Below are 15,924 nucleotides of genomic sequence, written 5' to 3'. Positions count from 1 at the left end.
CCTGGTTAGACCTCAGTGATTCCCATCCATTGTTCTCTGTTGCTATCTGTATATGTACAGCTCTGTAAAAAGAACTAAGAGACCACTGCAAAATGATCAGTTTCTCTGGATTTATTATTTATAGGTGTGCTTGAGTAAAATGATTATTATTATTTTTTTTTTATTCTATGAATTACTGACAACATTTCAACCAAATAAAACGATTGTCATTTAGAGCATCACAGGTGCATCTAAAACAATTTGAATATTGTGGAAAAGCACTTCATGCTTCCATCTGCTGACAAGCTTTATGGAGATGCTAATTTCCTTTTCCAGCAGTACTTGACACCTGCCCACAGTGCCAAAACTACAAGTAACTGGTTTGCTGAGCATGGTTTTACTGTGCTTGACTGACCAGCCCGATAGAGAATCTTTGGGGTTTGTCAAGAGGAAAATGAGCGACAGACCCAACAATACAGACGAGCTGAAGGCAGCTATCAAAGCAACCTGCATAACACCTCAGCACTGCCACAGGCTGATTGCCTCCACGCCACGCCGCATTGATGCAGTAATTCGTGCAAAAGCAGCTCCGACCAAGTATTGAGTGCATAAATTAACAAAGCCTACTTTTCAGAAATACATTTCTGTATTATAAATTCTTTATTCTAATATTTTGTGATATCGTCAGTGATAGTCTTTCACATTACTGTTGGGTGACTTTATGCCACACCGGGCGCAAAAATTCAAGCAGCTTGGATTTGTTTGATGGCTTGTGGCCATCCATCTTCCTCTTGATCACATTCCAGAGGTTTTCAATGGGGTTCAGGTTTGAAGATTGGGCTTGCGCCTTGCATGGCAGCTCTACTGTCTTTGGTGTGTGAATGGGTGAATGAGATGCAGTGTAAAGTGCTTTGAATACTGCTTAAGCTTAAAAAGGCGCTATATAAGTGCAGACCATTTATTTTTGGGTGAACTTACCTTTTAACGCAAGAAAGACAGGACTAGGATGATTTTAGCACAAAAACAGTACATTTAATTCAAGTTTTCCCTAGCACAAGTGCACAGGAGCCATTGTGTTCAGCTGTCTTTCCTTCCACTCAGGGAGTTATGAAAGGATGAACTGCTACTATCACACCCCAAAAACCATCAAAACACAACAGAACTTCAGCCACAGAGAGAGAATGTGACTTAATGTGTTTAAGTGGATGAAGAAAGAATGAATTTATGTTCTGAATGCCACTCTCTGAATCAATGCGACAACAAAGCAGCATAGCTTACTACTGTTTGAGACATTTATTGTATAATAATGCCTACTGTTTCACTTAACTATTTAAAAAAAGGAGGCATTATACAGTACTGGGGTATTCAGAAAGTAGAATGCTAGTAGTATGAGAGAGAGACCTGTAACACAAATGACCTGAACACGATTGACGAGATTGTATGCAATAAATATTGAGGCAACAACAATCATATATATATATAAAAAAAACAACATAAAAGTCTGACCATAGCAAGAGCACATGGATGGAATTTGTAGAAAGGAATGTTGGGTAATGTAGTTTTGCCATCACTTCCAAGCAGTTAAAGGAACATTCCAGGTTCAATACAAGTTAAGCTCAATCGACAGCTGTTGTAGCATAACATTGATTTCCACAATAATTAATTTCAACCTGTCCTTGACTTTTAAAAAGCAAAACTCAAGGTTACAGCGAGGCAATTACAATGGAAGTGAATGGGGCCAATCCGTAAACGTTAAAATACTCACTGTTTTGTGTCTATACTCACACTTTCATTGTCCACATTCACTTCCATTGTAATTGCCTCACTGTAACCCAGCTCTTTGCTGCTTTTAATGGAGGGACGAGTTGAAATATATTTTGTGGTAACCAACATTTATGCCACAAATGAACCCAGAATATTCCTTTAAGTAACAGTGTACAATATTGCTGCCTTCAAGTCCTCTGGAAAATTCCTACTTAGGAGTTCGGAGGTTGTATTACGAGGTGATGTACATGAAAATGTTGGACATGTTGACACCTCCTTCTTTTCACCTCCCGATAAAGATTGTAAGCTTTTTAGAGCCAGTGCATCAAAATGACAAACAGCAAATTATGGACATTTGGTGTTTAAAAGGGCTGCAACTAACAATTATTTTGATAAACGATTAATATAACGAATATTAGAATGATTATTCGACTATTCACCGATTATGCAACGATTAATCATTAGCTGTTAACCGATTATTCAGCTTGTGCTCAAACTTAAAAGGTTGTATTAACCATGCTTACTAACTATAAAGAGAACAACATCTTTTAAAAAATACCTCTAAATGACATTCACTGAATTAAAGGGAAAAACTTTTATTAAGTTTAATTCAGTAAAGAAATTCACTGCAAAAATATCCTATTGTTATCAATTGTTTTTGTCTTGTTTTCCATTTATGGCCTAAAAATCCTTAAAACCAAATACATTTACTTGAGAAACAACATATAAGGTGTTTAGACTTGCTTTAATAGAATTTGTCTTAAATATACGTGTATTTTATTTCACTTGGTTATACTTCTGCGAGTACAGAAAAGACAAAATATACTTCTATTCAAGATCTATACAAATATTTGTATTTTTAATATTAGATTCAGCATTCTCAGATAACAATTTTTTTATTCTGCAGTCTAGCTGCTAAAGAAAACACATGTTGTTTTAAAGGAGTTTTAGATATTTATATTGACAAGCAAGCCAAAACAAAGGTGTATTTTGTTGCAGTGTATATAATGGGGCAAAGACTACACATCTCTCACCTTTCCATTCACTTCCATCCATCTTTAACTCACAAAAAACAAAATCTCTCTTATTAATGCGAAGCTGCGTATTGACAATTTTCTTCACAATATGAAATGCACAGTGACACATATACAGATATATAATAAGTTGCGAGCAATCACGTTATAATCTAGCTGCAGCAAGCGTGCGCACTCGAGGGATGAGCATCTCCGGAAAAGAGTGTGCATCATCCGGATACGGTTTCAATCTTTCCCCCTTAGATCGGTACATATAATTCCCTCATATTTTGCGACCTACATCACCTGAAGCTGTGAAAGTTTAGAGTGCATCTGGACTGTACGCTGTGTAATTCTCCCTCTCCTCAGTCAGGCGCGAACTGCAGTGCTGCTCTCACGCGTCATCGTTAGAGTTTATGTTACGTTAAATGAGATCAAACAACTACTCGACAAAGAAAATATTTGTTGCCAATTTTTTATTACTAATCATTTCAGCCCTCATGTTTAATCGATGCTTTATGTATTTTATTATTCTCTGGAAATGTAGTTTAATTAAGTAAAATCTTAATTATGATCCAAACCAAATTTCTTCTACCATGATTCTTTAATTGACATTAAAAGGGCTTGGAGAAAATCACACTGGTAATTACGATATTGTGGTGCCGTTCAGATGCACTTGTCCCGTATGATCATTCCAATGTGACTTGAAGGCAGCATGTGAATCCAGCAAACATTTTTCTTACTGAGAGGCACATACTACAGTAATGTCTATAGACTAAAACACATGAATCTGTACATTTTTATTCTTTTTTTTTGTTGTTGTTACTTTTACATTTTCATCAAGTACAAAGTTAAAATGGCTTTGCAAATATATTCATAAAAGAGTAAAATAATAGTGCTTTTTCAAGACTACACAACATAAAACAGTCATTGTCAAGACCAGTCAAATCTTAAATGCCAACGATATAGATTCACATCATTATTTTATCATTTATTATTTAAGAATAAAATTGTATAGCACCTTTTTGAAACGCCTTCACTGTCTTTCTTTAAAGATTTTATTCCTAAAATAACTTTGCACAAGAACCCACCATGTTATCGGTTCACTCTCAAATGTATCACCTGTCAATCATCTTCCCAAAGTTCATAAATACAAAAGAATTCTCTGCTCATTGCATTAATTGGACACGTCCCTCGATATCACTGGCTCACAGCTCCGCCTTTGACCACACCCCATTATTATAACAGCATGCATATAATCATACACAAGCCAATAATTACGTCAGAATTACTCTATACGAATTTAAAAACACCCAGCACACAAAATTTAATAAAATGCTAAAAAAGGCAAACTTATCTACAATTCATTTACCACTGAAATCTTGACTAATTACAACCAAACCTCACGTTGCATTACAGGACTTACCAGCCTTCACCAAACAAACACAAAAAGACTATAAGGCTACGAGCGGTTCGACCTAGCACAGTGCCACAACGAATCTGCTGAAGGAGTCTGTTGCTATTATATGTTCCTTATCAACCGTCATGAACTGGACCCAGCAGCTAAACCTTTGCTGGCTTGCGTGCAAGCACCACTAGTTCTCCCTCTACATAATATTGGGGGGTGGGGGGTAAAATTAAAATGTGTTTTCAAAGCAAAATGTATTTTAATAGCAATGAATTACATCACCAATTATCTTCAAAACCATACAAACTATGCACATGTGGTATGGCTCCAAAAATTGGCAGCATTGTGTCTGTAAGTCATATCCAGCCCCAGATCTGAGATGTAATTCTTGGAAATGGATTTAAACATGATAAAACGTGCTTAACAAAGCTGATAATACAATACTCTTACTGGTAGCATAAAGAATATTCAATCTAGTCAAAATATATAAAAACATTTTTTTTAGAATTTTGCGTTCGAATTGTGCAATCATGAATTTCTGTTAATTATATATACTGTAAATTACGTTTTCAATTCTGAACTACTGGCAAGCAAAAATCTGAACTCCTAAATGTCCAAATGGCATTATGTTTTCCCATAAAGTCAGCTTCTCAACATGAGCTAAATCAAAGAGTTACAACAAGCAGTGGGCCAAAAGCATATTTCAACATATGCCATATAACCATTAAGGTTTGAATCTGCATTGAGATGAAAAACTTCAAATAAAAGCATACAATATTCAGGTAATGAGCTGGTTAACTTGCGTTCAATGCATATTTTCCAATGCAATGATCAATACTCAAATAATATAACAACCAATGTGCCTGTTTGATTACATAAACAGAACAAAAACAAAAGAATTGTGGTCTTTATACACTCTTCCACTCTAGCGAGGCCCAATTATACAAATCCATACAAAAACATTCAATTTTCGAGCATCTCTGTCAGCACCAGAGTCTTGTTCACTTCAGATTGGAAAAAGGATTATAAAACAGTATGGTTTGTAGAGTTGTAGAGTAATCCAGTTTATGTGAAATTCATGAGTGAAATCACATCAAAAGAGCAAAAATGTCACAGAATCAAATTAATTTGCCTACATTTTTACTAAATGTTTTTAACGTGGCACATACTGCAGCAGTTTCCTGGTGAAATGAACCCTAGTGGTGCTACAACAACGACTTCTATTGCCTTTTGCACAAATCATGAGTAAAACGGCAGATTATCAGTTCATAAACACTTACTTTTCGCTCTGTTTTTCAAACAATGCTCTCTTATGACACCTAAACACTTTTACTATGGCACATGACTTGCAAGGCAAGGTTTGTTTAACTTGTACAAGCTCGTACAAGTGCGATCAAATTACACTTGTGATGCAAAGAATGTTTTTCATCTTGCATTTGTTTAGTTTTTTTTAACCATGTTTAAGATTGGGAGGTCGGTTTTGTTGGTTTTAAACTCTATAGAGTATTAACCTTAACCTCATCTGTTTGGGAGAATATTTAACTCTCTTTTAGCGCCACACAGTGGACATTTCACACCGGAACCGCCGTGATACATGTAATGAACCACGTATTGCTATTTAATAAAAATGTAGCCACAGCCACGTTTTTTATGAGATCAGGCTGCAAAAGATGCCCCGCCTACCACAGTGTTGTGGAATTCTGGGAGCACCATGTGACCACCTTTTATGACATCACACAGATGGGCCACTTTCCCAGAATCCAGAGAGAGGAACACAGAATACACCAAACTATCAGATTGCTAGAATTGTAAAGATTAGAATGTGGACCCAACACTGATCTGATCCTTATTCACAGTTCAGCGAGAGAGTCGATGTTCACACCCGCAATCCAAAGTGCTCAAATCCGATTTTCTGCTCAAATAAAAAATGTTGCGATGTTGTTCACGCTTTTAAGATACACGTTAAGAGAAAGTAGTTAAAACACACCTTGGTTTCTCCCAGAGAATGCGCCTTAAGTGGTCAAGTAAACGTATAAGCAGCTTATAGTTTATAAAGCGCGCACATGTAACCCCACTATTGCAGCAAAATGCTGCGGCAGGTCACAATGGACGTGTAATGTGCAACTGTGGGACATCAGGATATAAAGCAAATCAACAAAGAACAAAAAATGCAAAGCTGTCCTCAGATGCCAAGTTTGTTATTTACGTACACCAGCTACATTAAGTTGGTGTGTAGTAAGCTGCTTACTTACCGAGCTGCATGTATAATGTAGAAAATAGCACACAGCTTACATGCAATCAGCGCTTTTGTGTCTTCAACAGCTTTTTTTTGTGTGCAATAAATGGCTTTCAGGTGTTATGTTAAAACATCAGATTTGGGCCACATTGAACTGCAGTGTGAACATTGCCAAACTGAACCAAAAGCAGAACACAAGTTAGGAAAGAGTGGGAAAGAGAGCAAAGCACCATGAGTGTGCACCATGGAATATCCGCAGCACTATCGAGTTAACGCACCAACAGTAGAAACATGCAACAACATCCCTGATACCTCACTGAACACACACACACACACACGCTGAAGTACAGTTGAAGTGGTGGTATCTGGATAAGTATTCCCTAAAAACAGCAAGATTTTGGAGAATCCTATGGAAATCAATCCAGCTGTGTCTATATGTGGAAGGTTTGATTTTGCCGTCTGTTTGATGGAGGAATATTGCATCAAGACAACAGCGAACATACAGGAAGAGTGAATAAATGATACAAATTTTACATTTTTTGTGTCAACTACCCCTTTAAATTTCCAGTGTGAGAGGATGAGAATGAGTGTGTAATAGAGCTCTCTCAATGTATGTGCACTATAGGCTCCCAACAGTAAGGCCTCATATGTTGCGTTGGTATTGCTGAGAGAGAGAGAGAGAGAGAGAGAGAGAGAGAGAGAGAGAGAGAGAGAGAGAGCACCATAGTTGAGTTAGTTGATTTTAGAATGAATAGTTACTGTAGTTTAGTAGTACCGTACAATCATCAGTAAACAGTGAACTGTTGATTCTTCATGCACATCTTCTCTCTCTCATGTATGTGTGAAAATGAATGTTTGTGTACATGTTCTATACCGTTTCCTAATAATGACACAATAAAGCACGATGAATCACATCTCTTAAATGTTGATCTGAGATCTGTTATCCTAACCAGCCGTGATGACAATTTTCCCCTTGGTTTCTAATAGTTAAATCTCATTGGTCCAAAATCAAATCCACATAGCTGAATGGGTGAATTTCATGAACAAGTTAAATTGTTATATATGTTATATTCCACCAAAATCAATAGAAAAAATACAAAATTATATTTGGAACCATAGGACCATTAAGACACACATTTCCCCCCAAATTCTCATTATTGCAACACATCTGGATGTTGTACGTTTTCAGTTTTTAAATGCCGATTCTCATCATTAGATTCGCATTAGTCATTTTTACAGTTTTCTTTTGTACTTTATTGCAATTAAAGTACTAGTGAATATAATTATTTTTAATGTTAATTTATTTATTTTATTTATTAATTATATTAGATTTTTTTTATCAACATAAATGCAGTAGAACAAATTCTACCATGAGGAATCCTTTGCAATTTACATAATAAAAAAAAATAAAAATAAAAATTTATTTCACATTTTGGTAACAATAATGAGATTTTTATCCCACATAATAGTACTGAGAATTTGGTTAAATTGTCATGAAAATAATGTCAAAATGCAAAGTATCTTCCTAAAAAGAGGCTTCATCGTCTTTATAAAAAATATAATGTCTTATTTTTTCCTTTGATTTTAAGCTGAAATGTGACCCAGAAATACTGTACACACTTTTAGTATTAAAATATGCATAAATTAGACAGTAACAAATACTAAAATGACATAAAAAAATACCTTGCAATTTGTAAATTATTACATTTTTGCATTAAGGTAACAAGAACAAGAAAAATGTGTTTAATTGTCATTAAATAGTCACAATGCTAAAATGTAATGTTCCTAAAAGGAGGCTTCATTGTCATAAAGAAAAACTGTGTTTGATATTTTCATGACAGATTTCATGAGATTCACCCGTATTTTAAACATCAAATAAGTTCTGACTGGCTTGTTGCTTCGCAGCAAGATTTCGCTTTAAGTGAGGACAGAAAATGTAATTTTGAAAATTGTCGTCATTCCTGGTTAGGACACAGTGCAACGTTAGATTTAACATCAGGGAACAGGGCTAACCTACCTACCTAACTAGCGATTTTCAGTCAGTTGTGTGTGAGAGAGAGAAAGAGTCATCAGAGGTGGAACATGACATCAAAAAAACAAAACCCTGAAACAACGGACAAGAAAATACAAAAAAAGATAAAATAAGAGATAAAAATGTGGACTCAGTTATTTCTTCAAATAAATAGCTGAAGTGTGGCTGTCTAGTGGGTTAATATCAGAATAGCACCAGCTGTTCACAGGCCACTAGCAACAGGAACACAAGAGGGTGGAGATTTTTGGATATGTATATAAGGAAGGGGAGGGACATAATGACATTTGGAGGGCGGAGTGTCAGACTCAGGCAAAGTAATCCTTCAGTGGAGCGAAGAGGTGGCGAATGACAGGCACGCTCCATGACCTTCCCAGAAGCCTTTGCCTGGCGAGACGACTCATGTTGGAGACGTCTGTGTAATGAATGGGAAAGCCGAAAACTCTGGAACACACAAACACACAGCAGAAGATTTAATGGATATTTTTACACTTGAGTCCTCTTCAAAGACCCCATGAAATCAAAATTAGTCCATGTCTGATCGCTTTGAGATGATCTATATGCTAGTAAGGTGTACACCTAAAAATTGACAAAGTAATCTTTAAGCAGATCTAAAATTTGAAAGTTTATAGTCGTCTGAGAAAACAGACCAAAATGTATAATGACTCATCTTACACTCAGGGGCATATCCACATTTTTGTCCAATAAAATGCTCTCTAGAATGCCAACAGAGTGCAACAGTGCCCACCCACTTTTCAGCCATCTTGGTTTTTGAAGAATTATGGGATTTCATACTCCTTCATAAAAGAGTTCTAAGCCAAAACTAAACCAACTAGCTATGAGGTGAATCACAACATTATTATTAACAATAACACTTTGAACTGAAGCAAAAAAGTATTCGAAAACACAGCCTGATCTCATGAACTTCATCAGATGTTTGGCTGCAGTTTGCAAGTGAAATGTCCAGGAGGGGGCACCAAAAGCGAGTGGAATGTTGTCTTAATCAGACGAGGTTTTTAAGGGGAATATTAGATGGAGGTTTTAATGAGTAATACTGTATCTCCCTGACCTAAAACTTGAACCTAAATTTAAGCAATAATGTTGTGAATGCAAATGAGAGGTGAACAAAGCAGACATCCTTACCCTTAACCAATTCCTAAACAAAACCGATAGTGTGGAAAAAGTTAATCCAACATTAAAAGCAAATTTTCTAAGGCAACCACGTCATTTCGTGTGCCTTCTGTGACACTTTAGTCTCGCATGTCAAATGCGTGTTTTGCTGGGCTTGAATTACAGAGTTCAAAGCCCAACACTTTATCAGTTGAGCAACAGCAGAAGTTAATCACATTGGAATAAGTGTGTAAATGTAGGTGACTCTGTAATACAAGCATTCAAATGTGTCATTTTTCAATTGTCGTTATAGTAAAAGTGTCAGTAATGTCATTATCAGCCATTGCAGTCGTGATTTGTGAGAAAGTGAATCAAATGCACAGTTATTGTAGCGCCTCTAGAGTTCATTTCACCAGGAAACTGTGGCGAAACATAATGCGGCATGTAAAAGTCAATTAGCAAAAATGTAGTTATTGTAACGTTCATTCTATGAAACTAGGTTGTGAAAATTGGACAAAAAATTACAAGTGCAAGACTATGTACTTAATGTCTTTAGTGAGGGAATAAACTACAATCCCATGTACCATCGCAAACGATGTAATCAAATGAAAAACAGTGGAAAAAAATGTAACTATTGATTTAAAGTTGTTGAATACAAGTATTGAAACAATACATTTTGATTTTATTGCAAAATATTCAAATATATAATTAGATTGAGAGTGTAGGGAAAGCGCCTAGGTTGCGTCATTCACAGTGCATCATGGAAGTGGGTGGTTGCTGCAGAGCTCTTTTGGTGCACTTTTTTTAACTGCGATTCTCTGATTGGTGGATCTTTCTCTTTACCAGAAATTCAGCATTTAAACACAATTCAAAAATAGGATGAAAGAACAGAAACATATATCATCGGTTAACATCCTTGGAGCTCACAGTGGGTCTGTTTTAAAACGTTTGCATGTTATCATTAAAAATCTATTCGCCTGAGGAGAAAATGAATGAGATTTTTACTTCCGGAACCCGACAGCTGCTCTTTATGTCAACCCTAAATAATATCACCTGCCTTCATCTTGTAACAGCAAGTAGCAAATCATTGTTCACAGCTGTGGTGTAAACTAAAGCCAAATGGCTGTTTAAAAAAAAGAGATTGGCCCTTCAATATGTCCTAACCCAATCTCCTGTTCAATAGGAAATACAATTAAAAAAGCATTAGAAGAAAGTTCCTGTCATAACATTGCTCACCTCTCCATCTCTGTGCACCACAGGATATCCTCTTTATTATTCATGTAGACGGGGTAGTGCTCATCTTTGCCCTGTTTTATGGAGTTTGAACGAGTCGTGATGGTTCGCACTTTGCCAAACTGAAAAGGAATGTCAAACAAGTGAATTGCTCCCATGTTGGCCACCAAAAGCTATGACTATCAGCATAAAGTCTGGTCAACATTGCAGCGTATTCTGACCAAGAACCACCCACAACGAGAGGAGACCATTTGATTGACATGTAAAGCTATAAATCTCTGTTTATAGAGGGAAAAACACTTCAAATAATCACAAAGCAGACTACTTGAATGGTGGAATTGGTGAAAAATGTTTAGACTGATATGTGATCAGAATTAGTGACAGACAGATATATTGGCCAAGCCGATAAATCGGCCAACATTTGGCCATTTTGCAATTATCTGCATTGGTCGGTTCAATGTACACTTGGCCGATTAACAGAAGTGTTAACTTCTCCTTGTGTCGGTTTCAAAATCTACTAACAGTTTTGTCAATAGATAGTCAACATATTTGTGGAGCGGAGGGGGGCGGGGTCGGAATATCGCGCGCCCGGTCCCCAATCGGCCTGATGAGGCGCGCGAGGGATAAAGGAGGCCGGTGACGATGGTTCGAGAGAGAGAGAATTACCTGGCATGTCCGTCATGTGTGTTTATGTTTGTGCTTTTGGTTTGAGTTTAATTAAATTATAATTTATATTGACAAGCCGGTTCTCGCCTCCTCCTTGCCCATCCTTAACCGTGTTACAATATTGTTTTCAAGGTTTTTTCTTTTTTTAAGTTTATGCAAATTTGCGAAAATATTGCATAAAATAAGTGTTTGTTTAACTTAAAAAAATTTGAGTGTACATCTGATTTGCAGTTGGTAAATTGTATTATGTTTATCTGCGGTTCTATTGGCCATCCTGCTCTCTAGATCTTGGTATTGGCTTTGGTCACTGTAAAACCCATGTCTGTCGACCACTAATCAGAACTGCTGTCCATCTTCAAAGTAAAAAGTACAGATTGTTTCATGGAAATAACATAGCAGAATAACTTGTCTCCAAAATATAGTACGTAAACACACATGACCAAATCCACCCACCTTGGCTGTGCGTCCATGTTCAAGACAGTCTTGTAGGTCAAGCTTGTCATTTGCCATGGCAGTTAGCGGCCTGAGAGACAAAGAGAGTTTTTTACTTCATATGTCAATTAAGGACAATTGTTGTAGTGTTGTGGATTTCAGCAGCAGTTGTACCTGTTCATTCCAGGTAAGTTGCCCCAGAAGTATCGAGCTCTGTGAGCAGCAGACACTTCCTTAGCATCAATCATGACTGGATTACACTGAACAAACACAGAAACAGTGAATGTGAATTCATAAATAAATACAGTTGCTCCAAAAGTATGGGTGTAGGGAGTAGGTGCACTACTCAGACATGTGTAATATGCATATAAGGAGCAGCACCGGTCAGTAATACTATATTGAAGATGAATAATACCAAGAAATATATTCAGATGGTCCCTTATCACATTCTTCACATTTTTAGCAACACATGCTTTTTAATGATTCATAATAAAAAGTATATATCATTTCTTATATGCTGACAATGTATCAAAAAATATAATTATTTTTATTTCTTCGATGTATACATAAATACATACGTTTAAAAAAAACAATTTCACTCACTATTTTAATTATTTATTTTTCTCCTTCACCTGTAATTCTTGTCATAATAATTCAGTGACTGTATTCATACATTGCCAGATTTGTGTAATTTTTAACATCTTATTGAACATTTATATTGAGCCTTCTGTTTTTTTAATAAAAAAAATCCTTAGTTTTAGTTTTATGTGTGGACTTTTCAGACAGTCCCTTATCACACTCCACAGTATTAGCATGTTACAGAACAATGTGTGGACTTCAAAATATAAAGTTGGAACTCACTTTTTTAAATAATTCTTAATGGAAATGCTGTCTGACGTGATCTTACAGCATGAATAGCATAATTGTTCTCTTCTCGAGGTGCCCTTCGGAGGCTGCTTCATCAGAAACCCAGAACAGATTTAATAGGCAACCTAGAAAGTCCGGGAAGGGCTAATTTTTTAAGTTGCGTTACAAACCGTTCACACATTGGCAAAAAAAGGCGAATATTACGTGCACATTTTTACATACTGCACCTTTAAGTGTGGCTTAAGTGTCCAAATACTTTTGGGACCACGTGTGTATACAGACTGTGTTATATATGCAACCACAAGAGGGCGTCACCGATGACCACATGTTTATTCACTTTGAGCATTATGTATTTTAATAAATATCTGTAAAAAAATTTGTTTATTGTTGGGTTAATGTGTAAGTTGTGTATGTGTAATTGTGCACACACCTCTAGAAAGCGTGAAATGTCTCTTTTGTCACTGACTCCCATAGCAACAACATTTTCAAACAGCCAGAAGAACGGTCTGTTGTCTCCGTCTTTGGGCCGAGCTTCATGAAGCAGCCGGTAAAACTCAAAAAACAGACGACCTGTGCCCTCTGTACATCACACAAAGACAAAACCTGTGAGAACACGTGCATCGACACACACAAACAGATGTAACGGTCTATGTTGGAACGGAAAGATACTATTGACGGATACTATTTTTGGCACACTGCAGCCAATGTATTTCCCCATCTATATGAAATAATGTGTTACTTCTTTTACAAATAAAAGCACTACAGCATGTGTCGCACCATATAGTCCTTTCCTGGCCGGGTTGACAATAGACAGATCGTTACAAGGACTTCCACCAATCACAAGATCAAACGGTCCCCACTCCTGAATCTACAGAGACATCACACAAAACAAAAAAGAGAGAGGGATATCAAAAGTGCGTTCAAGAGAACAGAGAGCGAAAGAGAAAGACACTCACATGTTTGCGTGTGACGTTTCTGACGTCTCCCACATACGTAATTCGTCCCTGGTGTCGCACCATCCCAACTGTGATGGAGTCTTCACACACCTCTGACGCCACATACCGCTCTACCTGTATGCCCAGATCCTTCAACACCAGCAGCCCTGAGACACACACATATCGATTACTACCAGTACTCAAACACTAGCAACATCTCTGCTTTCACACACAGGTGTGATCTCACCTGTAGCGATGCCATCAAATAAAGAGAGCACTCTGATTGACTGTCTCTTCTCTGCTGCTACTGGAGGATACAACTTTGGAGGCTCCTGAGAGGGAGATTAAGAAAGACAGATAGGAATAGATATCAGCATTTACACTGGGTTACTTCATGCATCTTGATTGATTGTTTGTTTTTTGTTGCGTGTGTCCGTTTTGCTCACATTTGGGATTAAAATGATAACGAGTGACGACAAATTTGAACCCATTCACACTATTAGATAAGTCAGTACTGTATGTTTACATGCACTTTAAAAGTTTCATTTCAGTCGGACTAAAGCAATAATTTGTCTTTTTAAAACATCATGTAAAGTCCAGCTGAAATTGTACTAGTATGATTTTGCTTAGTCGGACTAACAGACTTAGATAGTGCAACCTAAATTGTAGCTTGACTTCGTCTAGCATGTATACAGCTTAGTTGGACTATAGACATTTGGGAAGCGATCATTTTGACAAACGTTGCGATTTGAATTGTAATATAATAAACATCTATCATCTGATATTGCCGCACACACCTGCTAGATGGCGGCGCTCCCTCACTTCAAAAGTAGCCTTTTGTGGTTTAGTAATCACACAAGGCCATTTTGGGATTTCAATCTTAATTTAATAAACTATGCAACCTTAATTGATACTATATCGATGACTCAGAGGTCAAAGTCTGCAGGTTTCAAAGCGTTTTAAATGGATGTTTTTTTTTTTCTTTTTCCATGTCCATGAACTAAACTGGTAATGAAGAACAACTTGTCTAGACTGAGAATTGTCTGATGTCTGGACTCTATCTGCAGGGGTTTATTATTATATATACATATGGTACTGTATGATATACTGTAAATGCAAGAATAGCTGCCGCTACAGTGACGTTATTTTCGTATCATTGCCGGTAGCCAGTAATGGCTCTCTTCGAGCACTTTAAGACAGATCTTAGTAACAGGTGTAAATGGCATCATATAGACACACACTAGATAAACTCACAAAGTCCTGGTCATGGTTGTTGGCGAAGAAATGCTGCAGGCGTGAGGTCCAGTCATCTCTCCGTCTCAGTAGGCCGAACACATTTTTGCTGCAGCACATGTAACAGTTCCAGGGGTCTTCACGAATCGCTGTCTGTGCTGAACCAGAGCCCACAAGCAGATCCACACACTCCACACAGAAACACCTACACACACACACACACACACACACACAATTTAATATAATTTAGCAAAATCATATAATAGATCAATGCTGATGCTTATCAATATGTTTTTAGACAGACACAGAAACACACACACACCTGCAGCAGTTGTTGTTTCCACACATGAGCACCTCTCTTCCCCCACAGCAGATGGTGCAGTACGACTGATATCCGTCATCATCGTACTGATATGCACACTCCAGGAAACAGTTCTGTAGAGGTATTTAAACAGTTCCTGTGTCATTATATCTTTAGAAGCAATCAGCATTCAACATTGACTGGCAGTTAGAAAAGTGTGTGTGTGTGTTTACCTTGCAGCCCTGGCACATGGCTCCAACAAAAAGAGGGTGTTCAAGTGACACGTTCAGACTTCCACAGGAAATACAGACATCTGTATACAAATAACATTATCACACAGAGTCTCAGTATGTTACCATTTTCTGTATGGGATGAAATTAGTCTCAAAATTATTTCATCCCATATTTCTGCAGTATGCACGATACAGCGCACAGTTTGCAAATGTTCTGAATGCATATAATAGCCGGGTGACATACTACATTAGCCAAAATTGCATTAACAGAGCATACTGCACAGGGTACTTGGTCCTATAAAGCTACACATACAAAAAGCATTACATAGTATGTGGTATATTAGTGTTCCATTTTGAATACTTCTAGGCTGGATCCCATTTTGTATATTATCTGTACTATAAAGTATGCAAGATTAGGATTAGTTCATCTCAAATCATAATATGTAGAAAATAGTATGTCAAAAAGTGGACAGATAGCATATTATC

General features: G+C 37.0%; 1 protein-coding gene across 5 annotated transcripts in view; it reads right to left on the bottom strand.

The window, feature by feature from the left end:
- Window positions 1-3,341: 3,341 nt before the first annotated feature.
- LOC127623821 (DNA (cytosine-5)-methyltransferase 3A-like) overlaps window positions 3,342-15,924 on the bottom strand; it is a 65,792-nt gene continuing 53,209 nt past the window's right edge. For 4 of the 5 annotated variants that reach the window (XM_052098361.1, XM_052098360.1, XM_052098362.1 and 1 more), the window contains 11 exons: window positions 15,440-15,519; window positions 15,228-15,340; window positions 14,927-15,110; window positions 13,920-14,004; window positions 13,694-13,839; window positions 13,515-13,605; window positions 13,168-13,316; window positions 12,045-12,130; window positions 11,892-11,961; window positions 10,776-10,894; window positions 3,342-8,873 (listed from right to left, as the gene is read on the bottom strand). In XM_052098361.1, coding sequence (XP_051954321.1) covers window positions 8,738-8,873; window positions 10,776-10,894; window positions 11,892-11,961; window positions 12,045-12,130; window positions 13,168-13,316; window positions 13,515-13,605; window positions 13,694-13,839; window positions 13,920-14,004; window positions 14,927-15,110; window positions 15,228-15,340; window positions 15,440-15,519 — 1,259 coding nt within the window. In that variant the 3' untranslated portion in view covers window positions 3,342-8,737. Of the gene's footprint in view, window positions 8,874-10,771; window positions 10,895-11,891; window positions 11,962-12,044; window positions 12,131-13,167; window positions 13,317-13,514; window positions 13,606-13,693; window positions 13,840-13,919; window positions 14,005-14,926; window positions 15,111-15,227; window positions 15,341-15,439; window positions 15,520-15,924 lie in introns of those variants that run through there. The other variant, XM_052098365.1, reaches the window with a different exon arrangement.

Source organism: Xyrauchen texanus, chromosome 30, assembly GCF_025860055.1.
Source record: "Xyrauchen texanus isolate HMW12.3.18 chromosome 30, RBS_HiC_50CHRs, whole genome shotgun sequence".
Lineage (NCBI taxonomy): Eukaryota > Metazoa > Chordata > Actinopteri > Cypriniformes > Catostomidae > Xyrauchen > Xyrauchen texanus.
Note: the sequence above shows the minus strand (reverse complement) of the source record. Positions and strands in the feature narration are given on the sequence as shown.